This window comes from Opisthocomus hoazin, chromosome 28, assembly GCF_030867145.1.
Source record: "Opisthocomus hoazin isolate bOpiHoa1 chromosome 28, bOpiHoa1.hap1, whole genome shotgun sequence".
Lineage (NCBI taxonomy): Eukaryota > Metazoa > Chordata > Aves > Opisthocomiformes > Opisthocomidae > Opisthocomus > Opisthocomus hoazin.
The window spans coordinates 3,528,672-3,543,379 of record NC_134441.1 but is presented as its reverse complement, the minus strand read 5'-3'; the positions used below and the strand labels follow the sequence as shown (position 1 = coordinate 3,543,379).

Here is a 14,708-nt window from a genome sequence, read left to right as displayed (position 1 = left end):
CATGACAGCAAAACAAGCCCTTGGTGTGGAAGAGAGCTCTCAGCTCGTGGTTTTTCTCCCCTAGGACCAAGCAGCGTAGGGCATGTGAGGGCTTGGCTTTGCTGCAGCACCTTTTGTGCTCATGGCTGCTTCGCTTAGCGCCGCTAACCAACCTCTACGCTTCAGCCCCGCTCCTGGAGGGCCGGTTAGGAGCGCTGGGAGGGATGTGCCGAAGGGCAGGCGTGCAAATACTGCTGCTGGTGTGTGGAGGAGCAGGCGGGCTGAGCTCTAATCCCAGCGTTGGCAGCGTGCCTGCACCAGCTCTGCAAGCCTCTGCACCCTTGTCCCTTCACCTGGAATTTAGGGGTGTTGGAGGGGCCTGATGCCAGGATTGATTATGCCGTGCTTTGAAATGAAAAGCATTTGTGTGGAGATGTCATATGACTGTAAATATCCCTTTTTCTTCGCTGCAGAGGAAGACAGACTTTATGTGCTGTCCTGCCTTAGCCTGCGAGTAGCTAAAGCTAAATCCTGGCCCGAAGACAGCAGCTTAGGGCATGTAGAAGTCAGTGTAGATGGTGAAAAGGAGAAGAGTGGGTTCCTGGTGCTTAGGAGATGGGCAACGCTGGCATGGAGGGAGCTGTGGAAATGTGCATGGGCATGCGTCCCTTCTCCGCACCCCGGTGCACACAGTGGAGCAGCGCTGACCTTGAGGGATCGGCCACCAGTTTTCAAAAAGCTACTTCTGTGTCCCCTAGTTCCAGTCTCCTCAGAGCACTCGGAAGGGGCTGAGAAAGATGATGTGCGTATGCAGCTGAAGAGGCATCAGACCCCCAGCCCGACCCAGTGCGCCAAACCCTCCAAACGAGCCAAAATCAAGGTGACCATTGTCTCCCACGGAGATGCCGCTGGCGTGGGGACCGGAGCACCCCTCACCACCCAGGCAGAAAGTGAGTTGTGATTGCATAGCCGCTTCTTAACCAGAAAGCGGGGTTGTGGCTGCGCCCAGACCCGCTCCTCTGGGGCACGGCGTGGGGAGGGGACGGGAGCTGTGGCTTTGGTTTGAGTTTTGGAGGAGTTAGCTGCAGAAAACAGACAGAGGCTCGAGGTGTGAGTGACTTGGGGAAGCGTGGGGGCTGACAGCACGTAGGAGCTTGGCAGGAGCCTCTGTTTTCCGTAGCAGTTGGGATTGCAGGCTCCAGTGAAACACTCGGCCGCAGCCCTGTGAGCTGCGAGGTGCATTTTACGCCTTCCTCTGAGGCATCGAGCCGCTGCTGGAAGCAGGATGCTGGTCCCCGCGGACCCCTTGCTCCACATCGGTCGTGTGCGTCTCCGGTTCTGCTGCCCGCTCCTCCGCGAAGCTCTCGCCTGGAACGTGCTCCTGCTGTAGGGATGACGGCGACGTTCCTCCCTCTGGAAGACCTTCATGCGGTCAGACTTCACGAATCAGCCGAGCGCCCTGCTCTGCCTTCCCCTTTGGCCCTGCAGTCTGGCGCAATATGCACTTGATACACGTGCAAATAAACTGCAGCTCCTCTCCTGCCTCAGGGGCTGGAAAACCACTGCGGCGAGTGTTGCAGAGGTCCCTGCAGTACAAGAAGAGGTGATGTGCTCGGCCTTCTTCCCCTGGAGCCTTTGCAAGGAGGCTTCCCCTTGAGCGAGAAGGCCAGAAGCTTTGGCTGCTGTCGCCCTTGCTGCCTTGTCCCTGGCTGTGCCGGTGTGTACGACTTCCTCACGTCAGAGTGCAGAGCCCCAGCTATGTGAAGCTTGTTATTGGCGTTGGCTCGATGCAGTGCAGGGCTGAAGGTCAGGGTCTCCGTTCCGATAGGAAATCAGAGGTTTTCAAAGCTGAGAAATAATTCTCCTCCCTTGGAAGCATCTCTTGGTTAAGTTAACAGTTGTCTTGTGCTGTGAAAATGAGCTAATAAATACCCATCCTTTCACAGAATCACAGAATAGTAGGGGTTGGAAGGGACCTCTGTGGGTCATCTAGTCCAACCCTCCTGCCGAAGCAGGGTCACCCAGAGCAGGCTGCACAGGATCTTGTCCAGGCGGGTCTTGAATATCTCCAGAGAAGGAGACTCCACAGCCTCCCTGGGCAGCCTGGGCCAGGGCTCCGTCACCCTCAGAGGGAAGAAGTTCTTCCTCATGTTCAGACGGAACTTCCTGTGCCTCAGTTTGTGCCCATTGCCAGTTGATCTTCTGGCAGCTTTGAAAATCTCTGGTTTCCACAATCTTTTTTTTTTTTTTTTTGTAATGTTCCCAACTTCTTTTCACAGAAAGGAAATGAATTGCAGAAGTAAACATGAACCAAAACAAGAATTCCTTCTTACCGCGTGTGAGCAGGAGGAGTGCACAAGACAAACGCCGTTGTATCCCAAAGCGCCGCAATAAACAAATAATGAGACTCGTCGCAGCCCTGTGTATTTTGTAAAATGACTCTAAAGAACGCTTACCAAACGGATCGCTAGCGAGCGGCCAGATCCGAACTGCTCGGCTGAGGCGGTAGCCCCGTGCCGTGATGGACTAGGAGGCGATTAGTGGAGATAACGTCTAGGAGAGAGAGTTGCCTTTGGTGGTGAGGGCCTGAGGTTTCGCTGCTTGCAGAGTTGGAAGCTGGTCCCTTCGATCCCGTCGATCGTAACGCTTCCACAACGTCAGCTTTCTGGTTTTCCTTCACAAATCTGCTCTGTTTGATGCTCCCGGTGTCCCGTAGCGCGGTGGCAGGAGCGTGTGTTGGTGGCTGCAGTGGAGGTGTCCTTGCGAAGACGCTTTGGGAGCGGGACGAGCCCGTCGCCTGCAGCACTGTGTCTGTGGGCAGGCGTGTGAGAGAGGGGGAACCCCTGAAGTCTCGCCGAGGAGAGAGTGAGTGAGGTTTTTTCTCTCTCTTTTGCAGTTGTCGCTGGGAAGCCGATCCCCATGGCTGTCAGCCAGTCTGTGTCGGGCGCAAAGGAGCTGTCGGGACTGCTCACCACCCCCAGGTGAGAGAGACCTTGGTGTTTGTGAGCGGTGGGTCTGTTTGACAGGCTGCTGATGGGAAGCACGGCAGCGGGGTGGCTTCTGCATGGGGAGCTTTCTGATATCTTGCTTACGACTGGAATTTTCTGAAGTGCAGGAGTCTCTTAGGGTCCTGAAAACTTTGTCAGCCGGCAGTCGAGTCCGAGAACGGCAGAAAAGGGCAGAGGTAGAAGGTATTGTGGCTGTTGGGCCGTATTTCCATCTGGTTTCCCAAACCAAAGTTTGTTTATCTCTGGCTTTTGAATGACTGTGGTGTCTTTGCCGGCGTGTTGTCCTGGAACTGTCATCATTCCCTCTGACAGTCAAGCATTTTTTTCCGAAGATAGAATGAAGAAGCCTCGGTATTGGTTCACGAAGTTGATCAACTGGCCACAGGGATTTCTGTTGGGGAATGAGCCTGGGGCTGACATCTTGCATCACTGTTTTCCCTTTTAATTCAAACCAAGCTCTGGAGATCCAGGCTCTGGCTGATCTGGGAGGGGAGAGGAAGAAGAGCTATTCTCAGTCAGAAAGTAGATTTTAAATGGGAATTATGTCGCTGCAAGGTAGATTGCATTTGTGCAGGGTGATGCAGCCCCTGCAGCGCCCCGGTAGGCACACACACATGATAACAAGCTCACTTCCAGTTTGGAAACACCAGGTGCTCCTTGTTCTAGCTGCCACGGTGGGCACAGGGAAGCTTCTCTTGCTGTGAGTTTTTGTAGCTCATCAGCTCCCTGCCATACACTTCCAGAAGTCCTTCTGGGTTGCGTTAGGCCAGTGACAGCCTGTTGTCCAAACCATCTTGCCTTGCCCTGTGACATTTATTGTTAACTGGAGTCTTTCTCTTCTCTTGTTTCTTAGGCTGAGTGTGGCAGCAGAAACCTCCTCCGCCAGCCCCGCTCCGTCCGCCGTGATCCCCAGCAGCACTGCGCCCAGCGCCTTCCATGCCCTGCAGAGCAGGCTGGTGGCCAGCAGCACCCACTGCCTGCAGGCCCAGCCGGCCAGCACCCTGCAAGGTACCTGCCTCTCCCCGTGGCTCTCTTGTGAATGTGAAAGGTACACCACGTTCAGTCACTTTGTGGATCCTCTTTCTTGCGTTCCCTGGTTGCTTTGGGTTTGGCTGTAGCGGCGTTTGCAGTGCTTTGCTATTGCAGAGATCCAGTGGGTAGCGGTCAAGTGAGGCTGAAGGCGCAGTAGGTGACCTGAGAATTGTGTCACTTGTATGTAACGATGCCTTGAGATGCCAAACCCACCTCCTGGGTTTCACAGCCGGCCTCGTCTGTAGCTGCAGCAATGAAATGTGTTGGGCTGTGTGTGTAGAGCGGCTAGGAGGATCCCCGCTGGCCCCGAGGTGGGCTGGTGGGGTGCTGCTCTTTACAGAACAGTCTTGCAGGCACCTGCCATATGACAGACCTGGAATTTCATGGTGGGGAACTCTCCCAACCTGAATTGTTTATTCTTTACTTTTTTTAGGAGCAGCGTCTGCCAGCAGCCTGCTTCAAGGGCTGAGCTTCAGCCTGCAGGACGTCGGGACCAAGTCATCAGCCCTTCCTGCCAGCGTGGCTGCTGCCGGGCAGCCTGTACAGGTACGCAGGCTGCGAACACCGGAGATCCCTCTCTGGGGAAGCTGAACGGAGGTTAAAGCGCTAGGAGTCGGAGGGAACATATGCAGGCCACGTTTTCTGCAGGACCAGAAGAGATGAGGGATGCTAGGTGTGAACTTCAGCTGAAATGATGCATCCAAGCATCACCGAAAGGCTGAGAGAGTTGGGGTTGTTGAGCCTGGAGAAGAGAAGGCTCCGGGGAGACTTTATTGCAGCCTTCCAGTACTTGAAGGGGCCTGCAAGAAAGCTGGAGAGGGGCTTTTTACAAGGGCATGGAGCGACAGGACAAGGGGTGATGGCTTGAAGCTGAAAGAGGGGAGATTTATATTAGATATGAGGAAGATAATCTGCACTCTGAGGGTGGTGAGGCCCTGGCCCAGGTCGTACAGAGAAGCTGTGCCTGCCCCCTCCCTGGCAGTGCTCAAGGCCAGGTTGGACAGGGCTCCGAGCAGCCTGGGCTGATGGAAGGGGTCCCTGCCCAAGCCAGGGGGTTGGAACGAGATGATCTTTAAGGTCCCTTCCAACCCAAACCATTCTATGAAGCCTTGGTTGTGTGCCGGGGGCTAAGGGTTCCCATAGGTTTGGGGGAGGCTGAGGAAACAGGGCTTGGGGGTAGTTGTTTCTAGGCGGCCACCTAGAAAATGCCGAGAAGGAGTTGGAGAATGGACTGGGGGGGGGGATTAGTGACCTTTCTCCTCCTTGTTCTGGCGCCCGTGACCCCACGGCAATGCTCCCCACCCCTGCAGTCTTAGGCGGCCTGGTTCAGAATGGGTGGCTTCATTAGAAGCCGAGCCACAGTTTCTCCCACTCATGTTTTCAAGTTGAAATGAGTATGTGCAGACTGGAAGGGACAAGTCTACTTGCATCTAGACCTGCTTTTGGCCACCAGAATGAAGTGTGGAAACTCTGACCTCTAAAGACTTCTAGCTTCTGTGGGAGGGAGAGGCTGTGCCATCCCAGTATCCCCATTCCTTCCAGGTATTCAGTGCTTCTGCTTCTCCTTCCAGACCTCAGCTGTGAAGACACCCACACCTATCCAGAACCTGAGTGCCATAACCACGGGCGCTGGCACCATTGTCCGTACCATCCCGGTTGCCACCTCTCTGTCTCTGGGAGCCTCAGCGAGCGGGAAGCCCACGGCCATTCACCAGCTGCTGACAAACGGGGGGCTGGCGAAGCTGGCCAGCAGTCTGCCTGGCTTGGCTCAGATCTCTAGCCAGGCAGCAGGTGAGGGAGAAGGGGGACAGATGTGTGGTACAGGCGCCTGGAGCACCCCATCACCCTGAGAAGGGTGTTTCCAAAGCGTACTTTGCCTCTGAGTCTGCGCTGGCGATTTCTGAGCAGCCGCCTCTAATGGGAGGAGGCTTCAGCCTGAAGAAGAGAAGGCTGCGAGGGGACCTTAGAAATGCTTATAAATATCTGAAGGGTGGGTGTCAGGAGGATGGGGCCAAGCTCTTTACAGTGGTGCCCAGTGACAGGACAAGGGGCAGTGGGCACAAACTGAGGCACAGGAAGTTCCGTCTGAACATGAGGAAGAACTTCTTCCCTCTGAGGGTGACGGAGCCCTGGCCCAGGCTGCCCAGGGAGGTTGTGGAGTCTCCTTCTCTGGAGATATTCAAGACCCGCCTGGACAAGGTCCTGTGCAGCCTGCTGTAGGTGACCCTGCTTCAGCAGGAGGGTTGGACTAGATGACCCACAGAGGTCCCTTCCAAACCCTACTATTCTGTGATTCTGTGAGGCTTCTGATGCAGCCTCTGGGTGGGGAACGTGGCCTCCGTGGTCGCTGTGTCTCAGGGACATCTCGCTCGCGTGTTTTCTAGGCTTGAAGACCCCGACGACCATCACTGTGACGCTGCGCGGGCAGCCCAGCCGCATCACCACGCTTAGCCAGGCAGCGATGGGCACCGTCCAGCCCCAGCTCGAGGAACAGCCGATGCAGACGCAGGCGCCTCAGGTAATTTTTGGCATCTTCTCTGTTGAGAAAGTGCCCGCTGCTGCTCTTCTGAGCTTCGTCTGGCTATTGTCCTGGGGAAGGTCTTCTTGGTCACATCTCTTGGGTGTGATGAGCTGTGTTTTGCTGCGGCAGCGCGGAAAGTGGCCTCGCAAGGTGGTGGTTTAAGAGGTCATCTGCCTGTCTGTTAGTGGCAGGGTCGATTGTGCTCAGTATCACGCGGATACCGTGCCGAGGAAAGCTCTGGCCAGGTGTCAAAGGCTGACATCAGCGTGGAAATTGTTACTGGAGCTCCAGTCTCTTGGCAGTGACCGGTTTGGGCGGGAGGAGGAAAGCTGCTTGTGGAGTGTCTATCCCTTGCCTGGTCAGGCAGGAGAATGGCTTGGCCGTGCTGTCTGGAGCCGTATTCCTCTGGAAAATGCTGCTTCTGACTGTTGGATGCCTTGGTGTGAGGCTGGGCACCGCAGGCGTTGGGGTTACTGGTGTATTTCCTCCTGCAGCTCCCCAGCTCCCGCTCTTTCTCGCTGCCGTGCTGTTGACACCAATACATGGAGGGCTGAGCGTGTGCTCCGAGGTTGTATCTGTTCCGTACAGATCTCCTTTTGGAGGTGGATCACTGACAGCAGGAAAAGCTCCAACTGTCTGGACTCTCCACACGTGCCAGGCACTGTCTCAAGGATCCTGGCTGCCTGTGTGCTTCCTACGTTAAGGCTTGGTGCAGTTGAGTTGGAAGCACAAGGTGCCAAGTCAGAGAGGGTTTTTTTTGTTGTTGTGATCGTACTGGTGTTGGGTACTGCAACGCGGACCTCCCAACCCCAAGTCTTGGCAGCAGGGTGAGTTTGCTGCAGGTGTATCCTTGGGCTCTCTCCTAATCCGCTATCAATTTTGAGCTGGATCCATAAACATGAGGGTGGAAAGGCCGGCTCTGACTCCCTGCACGGGACGGTTGGTCAGCGGTGGCTGTGACGTGCCGTCAGCCAGGCTGACCGAAGCTCAGATGGCTTCTCCGTGGTCGTAGCTCTGGCGCTGTACAACACTGGGGTCCCGTAGATGCTTTTCGTAGAAGAAAAGGGGCAGCCCAGGCCTGTGACCTGCCTCACGGGACCGCAGGAGGCGTTGCAGGAAGAGGGCTGCTGGTTGCCTGACTGTATGCTGAAGGGTTTAGCTGACTGTCCAACAGATGCTGCCTGTAGTGATCTGAGACGGGCATTTGCAGGGAGAAAGTAGTTCAGGGAGCAAGTCGACAAGCTCCCACAATGAGAAGAGCTGCAGCTTGGGCAGTCGGACAAGCGCGGAGTGTCCGGTGGGGATGAAGCTCCCGTTCCCGACAGGGATTAACAAGCTGGCGCCGTGGGCCGAGGGTGCCAGGATCGCTCCAGATTGGCAGGGTTGGTCTGTTGTTTCTTTTTCCTCTTGCACACGATTTTCCTACTTCTGATCGCGCTGATGCAGGTCCCGGGCACCTGAGCTGGTGCAGGAGAGGCAGAGCAATCTTCGCGTTGTAGATAAAGCTCTGTAGTTCTGGTCCCTGTTGCTGGGGTGGCTCAAGCTGTGGGCAGCACTGTGGAGGCAGGGAGAGCACTTGTGCTCCTTGCTGCTGTCTGCAGAGGCTGTCTGAGGCTGCTTGAGATGTATTTAGGGAGGTGTTATCCTGTGGGTGAAGCTTTTGGGTGGATGTTGGGTAAGTGTTAATGGCGGCAGCCATAAATCCGGAGTTTGTCCTGCGCTGCCCTAGAGCTGCCATCGCATCCACTGTTGCTGGTAGTTGCCACGTAGAGTCCCGGCTTGCTGCTGGTTGAAGCTCAGAGTTGGGAGCATCCACGTCCTTCCTCGCTTGCCTTTGCTGTGTTTCTTTCAGTGACTCCGCTAGCGCGACAGAGCCTGCGAGCGTTGGCAGAGCCGAGCTTAGAGCAGGCTAAGGCAGAGCTGGGGAACGCAGAGCTGGTGACACTCAGTGCAGATCCCACCTGAGCTCGCTCGTAGGGCTGAAACCCTTCCTCCAGGCTGTGCGAGAGCCGATTTTGTGCTCTTCAGAGGCCTTGCAATAAACCCTCGGAACTGGCGTGCTTCCCTTGAGGTCCTTTGTTACCTCTGTGAGACCCTGAACGCCCAGCAGAACAGGAACTCCGCCGCGGAGTGAAACTTGGCAGCGATCGGCGCCGGGGTTAGCGGGTTCACGCGCGGGTGAATGCTTGAACCGGCTGTTGGAATGTGCGCCGTGGCTTTTACCTACAGTGCGGAGCTTGGCTGTTCGAGGCAGGGCTTAATTGTGCGGCCGGCTGCGAGAGTCGCTTCGAAAGCAAACTGAAAGCTGGCTTTTACAGGAAAGGGAATGAGCTGTGTGCTTTTGTGACTAATTATAGCCCCTGACATCAGCCGTGTGTACCTTCAGCATGGCAGATTACGTGATCTAGCAGGGCTTCCTGTAAAAGAGCAAATTTACCAAGGGCTTTGAGGGGGATGACGCTGAGAGCTTCAGCTCTTGCATTTTCAGCGTTAGCCAAAGCTGTCGTGGTTGGGTTCCCTTTGAAATCCCAGCTGGCGGCTCCGCTGTGCCCGCGCGGGAAGCGTGAAGCCCACGCCTCGGCTGTGCGCTGTGATTTTCAAACTCTGGGGGCTGGGGCGATGCCTGTAGCAGCTGAGATGCAGTTTGAGGGGGTAACTCTTTTCCTTCCTGAGTGGGCATGAAATGGGAAGGGGAAGACTGAGGAATCTCCCTGGGGAGTTTGGCGCAAATGCTTTCTGCGAGTAGCAGAGTAAGAAAAAGCAAGAGTGTTTGGGTGGCTTTAATGTGAAAATACGAGCAGGGTGCAGCTTCTCTTGCCAAGCAGCTGCTCCGTGGTGGTTTGAATGTTGCTTTTGGTGTGGGTCTCCCCCTGCAGCGTGGTTGTATCCCAATAGCAGCTCCATAAAGTGTGGAGTGATCCTGATGGTGGATCACACGCTTGTTTTCTGCTCTGTGTCACGAAGATTTAAGCTGCGGTGACCGGAGCTGCAAGCTGAGGTGTCCTGGTTTGAGGGCTGCGCAAGGGTTTCCCTCGGATGGCACAAGGAGAGCCCTGACTCCAGCCCTTGCTGCTGCTGGTGGATGTGCTATGAGCAGGCAGTAAACACCTTTCTTTTCCTGAATCACAGAATGTTTGGGGTTGGCAGGGCCCTCTGTGGGTCACCCAGTCCAACCCCCTGCCCAAGCAGGGTCACCCAGAGCAGCTGCACAGCACCGCGTCCAGGCGGGGCTGGAATATCTCCAGAGAAGGAGACTCCACAGCCTCCCTGGGCAGCCTGGGCCAGGGCTCCGTCACCCTCAGAGGGAAGAAGTTCTTCCTGGGGTTCAGCTGGAGCTTCCTCTGCTTCAGTTTGTGCCCGGTGCCCCTTGTCCTGTCGCTGGGCACCACTGGAAAGAGTCTGGCCCCGTCCTCCTGACCCCCACCCTGCAGATATTTAGAGGCATTTCTAAGGTCCCCTCTCAGCCTTCTCTTCTCCAGGCTGAACAAGCCCAGCTCCCTCAGCCTCTCCTCATAGGAGAGATGCTCCAGTCCCCTCCTCATCCTCGTAGCCCTGCGCTGGACTCTCTCCAGTAGCTCCTCATCTTTCTTGACCTGGGGAGCCCAGCACTGGACCCAGCACTGCAGATGGGGCCTCCCCAGGGCAGAGCAGAGGGGGAGGAGACCCTCCCTCGCCCTGCTGCCCACACTCCTCCTAATGCACCCCAGGATGCTGTTGGCCTTCTTGGCACCCAGGGCACGCTGCTGGCTCATGGTCAACTTGTGGTCCCCCAGCAGTCCCAGGTCCCTCTCCACAGAGCTGCTCTCCAGCAGGTCACCCCAGCCTGTACTGGTGTAACCGAAGTCTGACCCTTTCAACGCCCAGGGACTGAAATATTACTTATAACTGACGGAGCACCACTAAATTGCTGCACAAAGCAGGGAAAAGCAGGCTGTGACCTGTGTGGATGTCAGGTAGGAAGAGCTCAGCCTTGAGTTGAAGCGGCGCTTGTCGGTGGTGGAGGAAAGCGAGCCCGTTGGCTGAGCGAGGTCTGACCGAGGAGGTGGGTGTCTGCCTTGGTAGCTGGAAAAGCTGCCCTGGAGCTTGACTGATGGCAGCGCAGGGCTGTGCTGGCTCCCGGGGAGAGTGCAGGAGCACGGGCAGCTGGCTCTCTGCAGGGCCAGGTTGCAGATGTGCCTGGACACAGTGTTCAGACAAGGGAAGCTGACTCGGAGGTGTTTGAGGAACCCCTGGAACTGGGGAATCTCCAGGTGTTCTTCCAGGTGAAGCTGGTCTGTGCTCTCCAGGGCGTGCTGCTGTCTGCCTTAGGATACAAACCCGGACTCCCCAGTCGTTGCGGTCTTGGACATCTGGTGGACACTGGTGCTGTGTAACCAGCTGGTTGTTGTCAGAGGGGCTTGTACGTCGTCGTCAAGCGAAGGAAGCTCTTCTGATGCAGGGGATGGTGCGTGCTGTTCCCAGTTTTTGCTGGTTTTTCACTGGTGCCGCTGGTAGTAGCACATCATTGTTGCCAGTGGGTCTGCACGATGCAGGAAGCGTTCTTGAGCTCCTGGCTGTTGCATCACTTCTGCCGCAGAGGAAGCCAGAGCAGAACTGATTTCCCTGACAGCCAGGGATGGGAGTTGAGCGGTCCCATCCTGCTTGGGGAAAAAAGGCAACGAGTTTGTGCCAGTCTCGGCCCAAGCACCCACAGTGGTGTCGGTGCCACCAGGGACACCATCACACTTTTAAAATACAGATCTCTGCAGTTTTTCTGTCCTTAAACGTTTTTCCTCGAGCGTGGCAATGTCTGCTCAGCGTGAGGGCAAGGCTAGAAGAAGCAGGGTGACGACGCGCTCTGATATTTTTTGTTTTTCGGCGAGGAGTGGTTTGCAGGTCCCGCAGCCGGCGTGTCCTCGGCAGCAGGGCCCCTCCAGTAGCTCTCCGTTACTTTAACCCTTCCAGGCTCCGGACGGTGCTGTTGGGAACCTGGCCGCCCCAGCTACCAGCGCCGCCGCTCCTGGCAAGCTGCTGTCTCAGATGGATCTCAGCAAAGCCCAGGCTGGCGCAGAGATGGCTCCCGACCCCGCGGCACACCTCGCCGCCGCCGCGGCGGCACCCGTAGGTGAGGCGCATGGCAGTCGTGGGGCGCGGGCAGCCGGCCTGGGGACCGGAGCGGAGGCCGGGTTGGAGCCATGCCGCCGGGTGACGTGTGCGGCGTCACTTTGGGGAACAGCTGCCTGAATGCTGCTAATTTTTAAGCCCTTCACTCTTTTTTTTAATTTTTTGTCCCCCCCTCCTTTAAGTTAGGATCCCCCGTGGTTTCTTTGCACAAGGAGTTTTGGCTTGATGCTGTCGATGAAGAGCGGGGTGTTACACTTGAGCCCAAAGATGTTATCTGCAGTTTGGGTTCAGGGCCCCGGTCCTGCGCTCGGAGCACGCAGCGCTCTCCCTGTTCCCTCTGTTGATTTACCTTGCCTGGGGAGCGCAGACCTGTCCAGCTGCAGCTAAACAAATACTGCAGAGCCAGCAGCCTCAGGCTGAAAGGAAAAAGCAAAATCCACACAAACCGGCGATGTGGTCCGTGGCATCCTCAGAGGTTTCTGTACCCAAGGGCCAGGGGCTGCGTTTTCCTCGGGCCCGCCGGTTTCCGAGCCGGTGGCCGGGTGAGCAGGCAGGCAGCGCCCGGGCCAGGTCTGCCGGACGAAGGGGAAAGGTTTCCCAAAGGGCGAACGAGGCAGCTCCGCGGCGCGTGTGCTCCGCTCGCAGGCGTTAAACCCCGCTCACCGACCCCTGCAGACCCTCCAGCTCTGCTCTTCTCCCCAGGACTCAACGGGGAGGTGCAGAACCACTGGGCTTAAGTCATCTTCTGTGTGTGTGTTCTTGTTCCTTTTGTTATTTGTGGTAGCTAGGGGATGAGTCGGCTCCGTGGAGAGTTTTACCTGCTCTGCTTGGAGCTTCGGGCTGGCCGTGCACCCAGCGGGGAGGAGCAGTTTGCAGGGAGGCACCGGGGTGTCAGCTCAGAAATCTTTCCAGACTTTGTTTCGCGGAGAGGTGGTTGCTGGTGTCTTGACAGCGTCACGGCCTGTGTCTGTGCCGCGGCTGGGGCCGCTTGTTTCTGCTGGCCTCCTGCCCTGCCGACCTTCCAGGGTGCTGGGCTCGGTGGTCCCGGTTAGGCGGTCGGTCGCCAGCCTTCACTCCGTGCCCTCCCTGCTTGAGGCACTTCATTCTGGAGCGTTGCGCGCGGCGCCGGTGGTGTCCATGGCACGCCGTCACCGCTGATGAGCGTGCGGCACGCCGCGGTGCGTCTGCGGTGCCACGGCGTCGGCGAGATGCGGTGCCGGCTGACCCGCAGCCCTCCTGGGCGTGGGCTCCTTCGCAGCCCGGGGCAACCACAGAGCAAAACCGTGGCCCTGCTCCAGGTTGGGGTCTTCCTGGCCAGCGCTGGCTTTAGCCGGCCGCGGGTCTCCAGGCTTTTTGCTGTCCCTTGAGCGTGTCTAAACCCGGTGAGTAGATTGCAGCGAAGTCTCTCTGGGCTGTGGCCGCTGTAGGTGCAGCTGGGGAGCTGACTCGGTCAGGGAGACCACCGCGATGCAACCTCTGCCGTTGCCGTGGAGCTGAGGGCTTCGTTTCACGAAGCCTAGCGTCTGCTAGCCGCCTCCTGGGGTGGAGCGTGGTGAGGGTCCGAGCAGCGCACTGCCGGTGGGATGGAGCTGGAGATGCCAGAGATAAGCCAAGAGCTTGCCTTGAGCTGGGCTGCCGAGAGCAGGGGGGGCTCGGCGTGCTCTGTGGCAGGTCGGATGGGGCGAGATGGAGCATGTTTGGCTAAAAGGAAGAACCATGGTGTTCTGTCCCAACAGGAGGGGACTTTCTGGGGGAGATGATGAGGCACTGGAGGATGAGAGGGGCTTCCTTGGGGGATCTGAGCGGTGCTGGTGGTGCCCGGGTTTGGCTGTTGTGTTTCCCTTGCCCAGGTGGGGGTTTGGTCTGGGGTCTTGCTCTGGAGAGCAGACAAGGCCGGGCCTTTCTGTTCAGCCTGTGGCGGGGGGCTGCAGCCCGGGGTGGGCTCCGCGTCCCCGCGGCCGCTGACCACGCTCTCCCCTGCTCCGCAGTGACCGCCACCAGCCCCATGAAGACGCTCTACGTCATGTCGGACGCCAAGCTGTCTGCGCTTACCAAATCCATGATGGCTGAGGCTACCTCCGTCCCCCTCAAACTGCCGGGCATCCAGCCTTCCTCCTCCTCTTCCTCCGCCAGCTCTCCCACTGGCGCAGTCACCTTCGCCGCCTCCCCGCTCACCAGCACCCCCAGCTCTCCCGGCAGCCTGGTCCACTCAAAGGTGTGCCCCGTCCTGCAAACGGCTTCCAAGACCGTCATCCTGACCTCGACGCTGGCCGCGGTGAAGGGCGACGGACCCCTGGGACCCCTCGGGGAGAAGGTCAGCCTGACCAAGAGCGCCGCGGCCCTCGGCCACGCTCTGGGGACGGTGGAGACCCTGGGGAGGGTTCCCTCGGTGGTGGACGATGGGAGCACCATCATCCACGCCCGGGAGGCTCTGCCCAACAGACACTTGCTGCCCCAAGGCGTGCTGCCCGGAGGGGCCGGTGCCACGCTGATAACGCTGGGCAGCAGCCTCGCCGGCTCCTCCATCATCGCCACGGCCGGGTCCGCGCTCGGCCAGAAGCCGTAGGGACCCCCCCGCCCCGGGACCCCTCCCCTGCAGCCGGGGCACTGCGGGAAGACTCAGCGCGGCTGCGGGGCGGGAGGGGAGCGGGCATGGGGGGCTGGAGCAAACTGCGGGGATGGTTTTCTGGTTTTGTTGCTGTTTAATAAAACTTTGGGGTTTTTTTTTTTTTTTATGCTTTACTGACTTTGTGGCATGTGTCCCTTCCGAAAGGGACCAGCCCAGCCCTCGCGGGCCGGTTTCTCCAGGTGTGGAGGGTCAAGGTGGCCGTGTGCCGGCAGGGAAGGAGCTGTGCTGTGGGTCGTGGGAGCGGGCTGGCCAGGGGCTGGGGCAGCTCCTCCTGCCTGCACCGTCTGCCTGTACCTCCCTCCTCCAGGTAGTAGTTTCACCCAATTCCTCCTCCTCTTGGGAGTATTTATACGTGCAGAAAAAAGGCTCGGGTTTAATCAGCCCTGAGCCTTGACTTAACCTTCCCCGTTGTGTTTGCGTCGGCGGGGAGGGAAAC

The 14,708-nt window shown here is 57.8% G+C and overlaps 1 protein-coding gene across 4 annotated transcripts in view; it reads left to right on the top strand.

The window, feature by feature from the left end:
* KANSL3 (KAT8 regulatory NSL complex subunit 3) overlaps positions 1-14,385 on the top strand; it is a 28,900-nt gene extending 14,515 nt beyond the window's left edge. The window contains exons 15-22 of one of the 4 annotated variants that reach the window (XM_075444523.1): positions 738-929; positions 2,876-2,960; positions 3,841-3,995; positions 4,453-4,565; positions 5,591-5,810; positions 6,404-6,537; positions 11,485-11,644; positions 13,632-14,385. In XM_075444523.1, coding sequence (XP_075300638.1) covers positions 738-929; positions 2,876-2,960; positions 3,841-3,995; positions 4,453-4,565; positions 5,591-5,810; positions 6,404-6,537; positions 11,485-11,644; positions 13,632-14,209 — 1,637 coding nt within the window. In that variant the 3' untranslated portion in view covers positions 14,210-14,385. The remainder of the gene's footprint in view (positions 1-737; positions 930-2,875; positions 2,961-3,840; positions 3,996-4,452; positions 4,566-5,590; positions 5,811-6,403; positions 6,538-11,484; positions 11,645-13,631) is intronic. The other 3 variants (XM_075444524.1, XM_075444525.1, XM_075444526.1) reach the window with 3 other exon arrangements.
* The last annotated feature ends 323 nt before the right edge of the window (positions 14,386-14,708 follow it).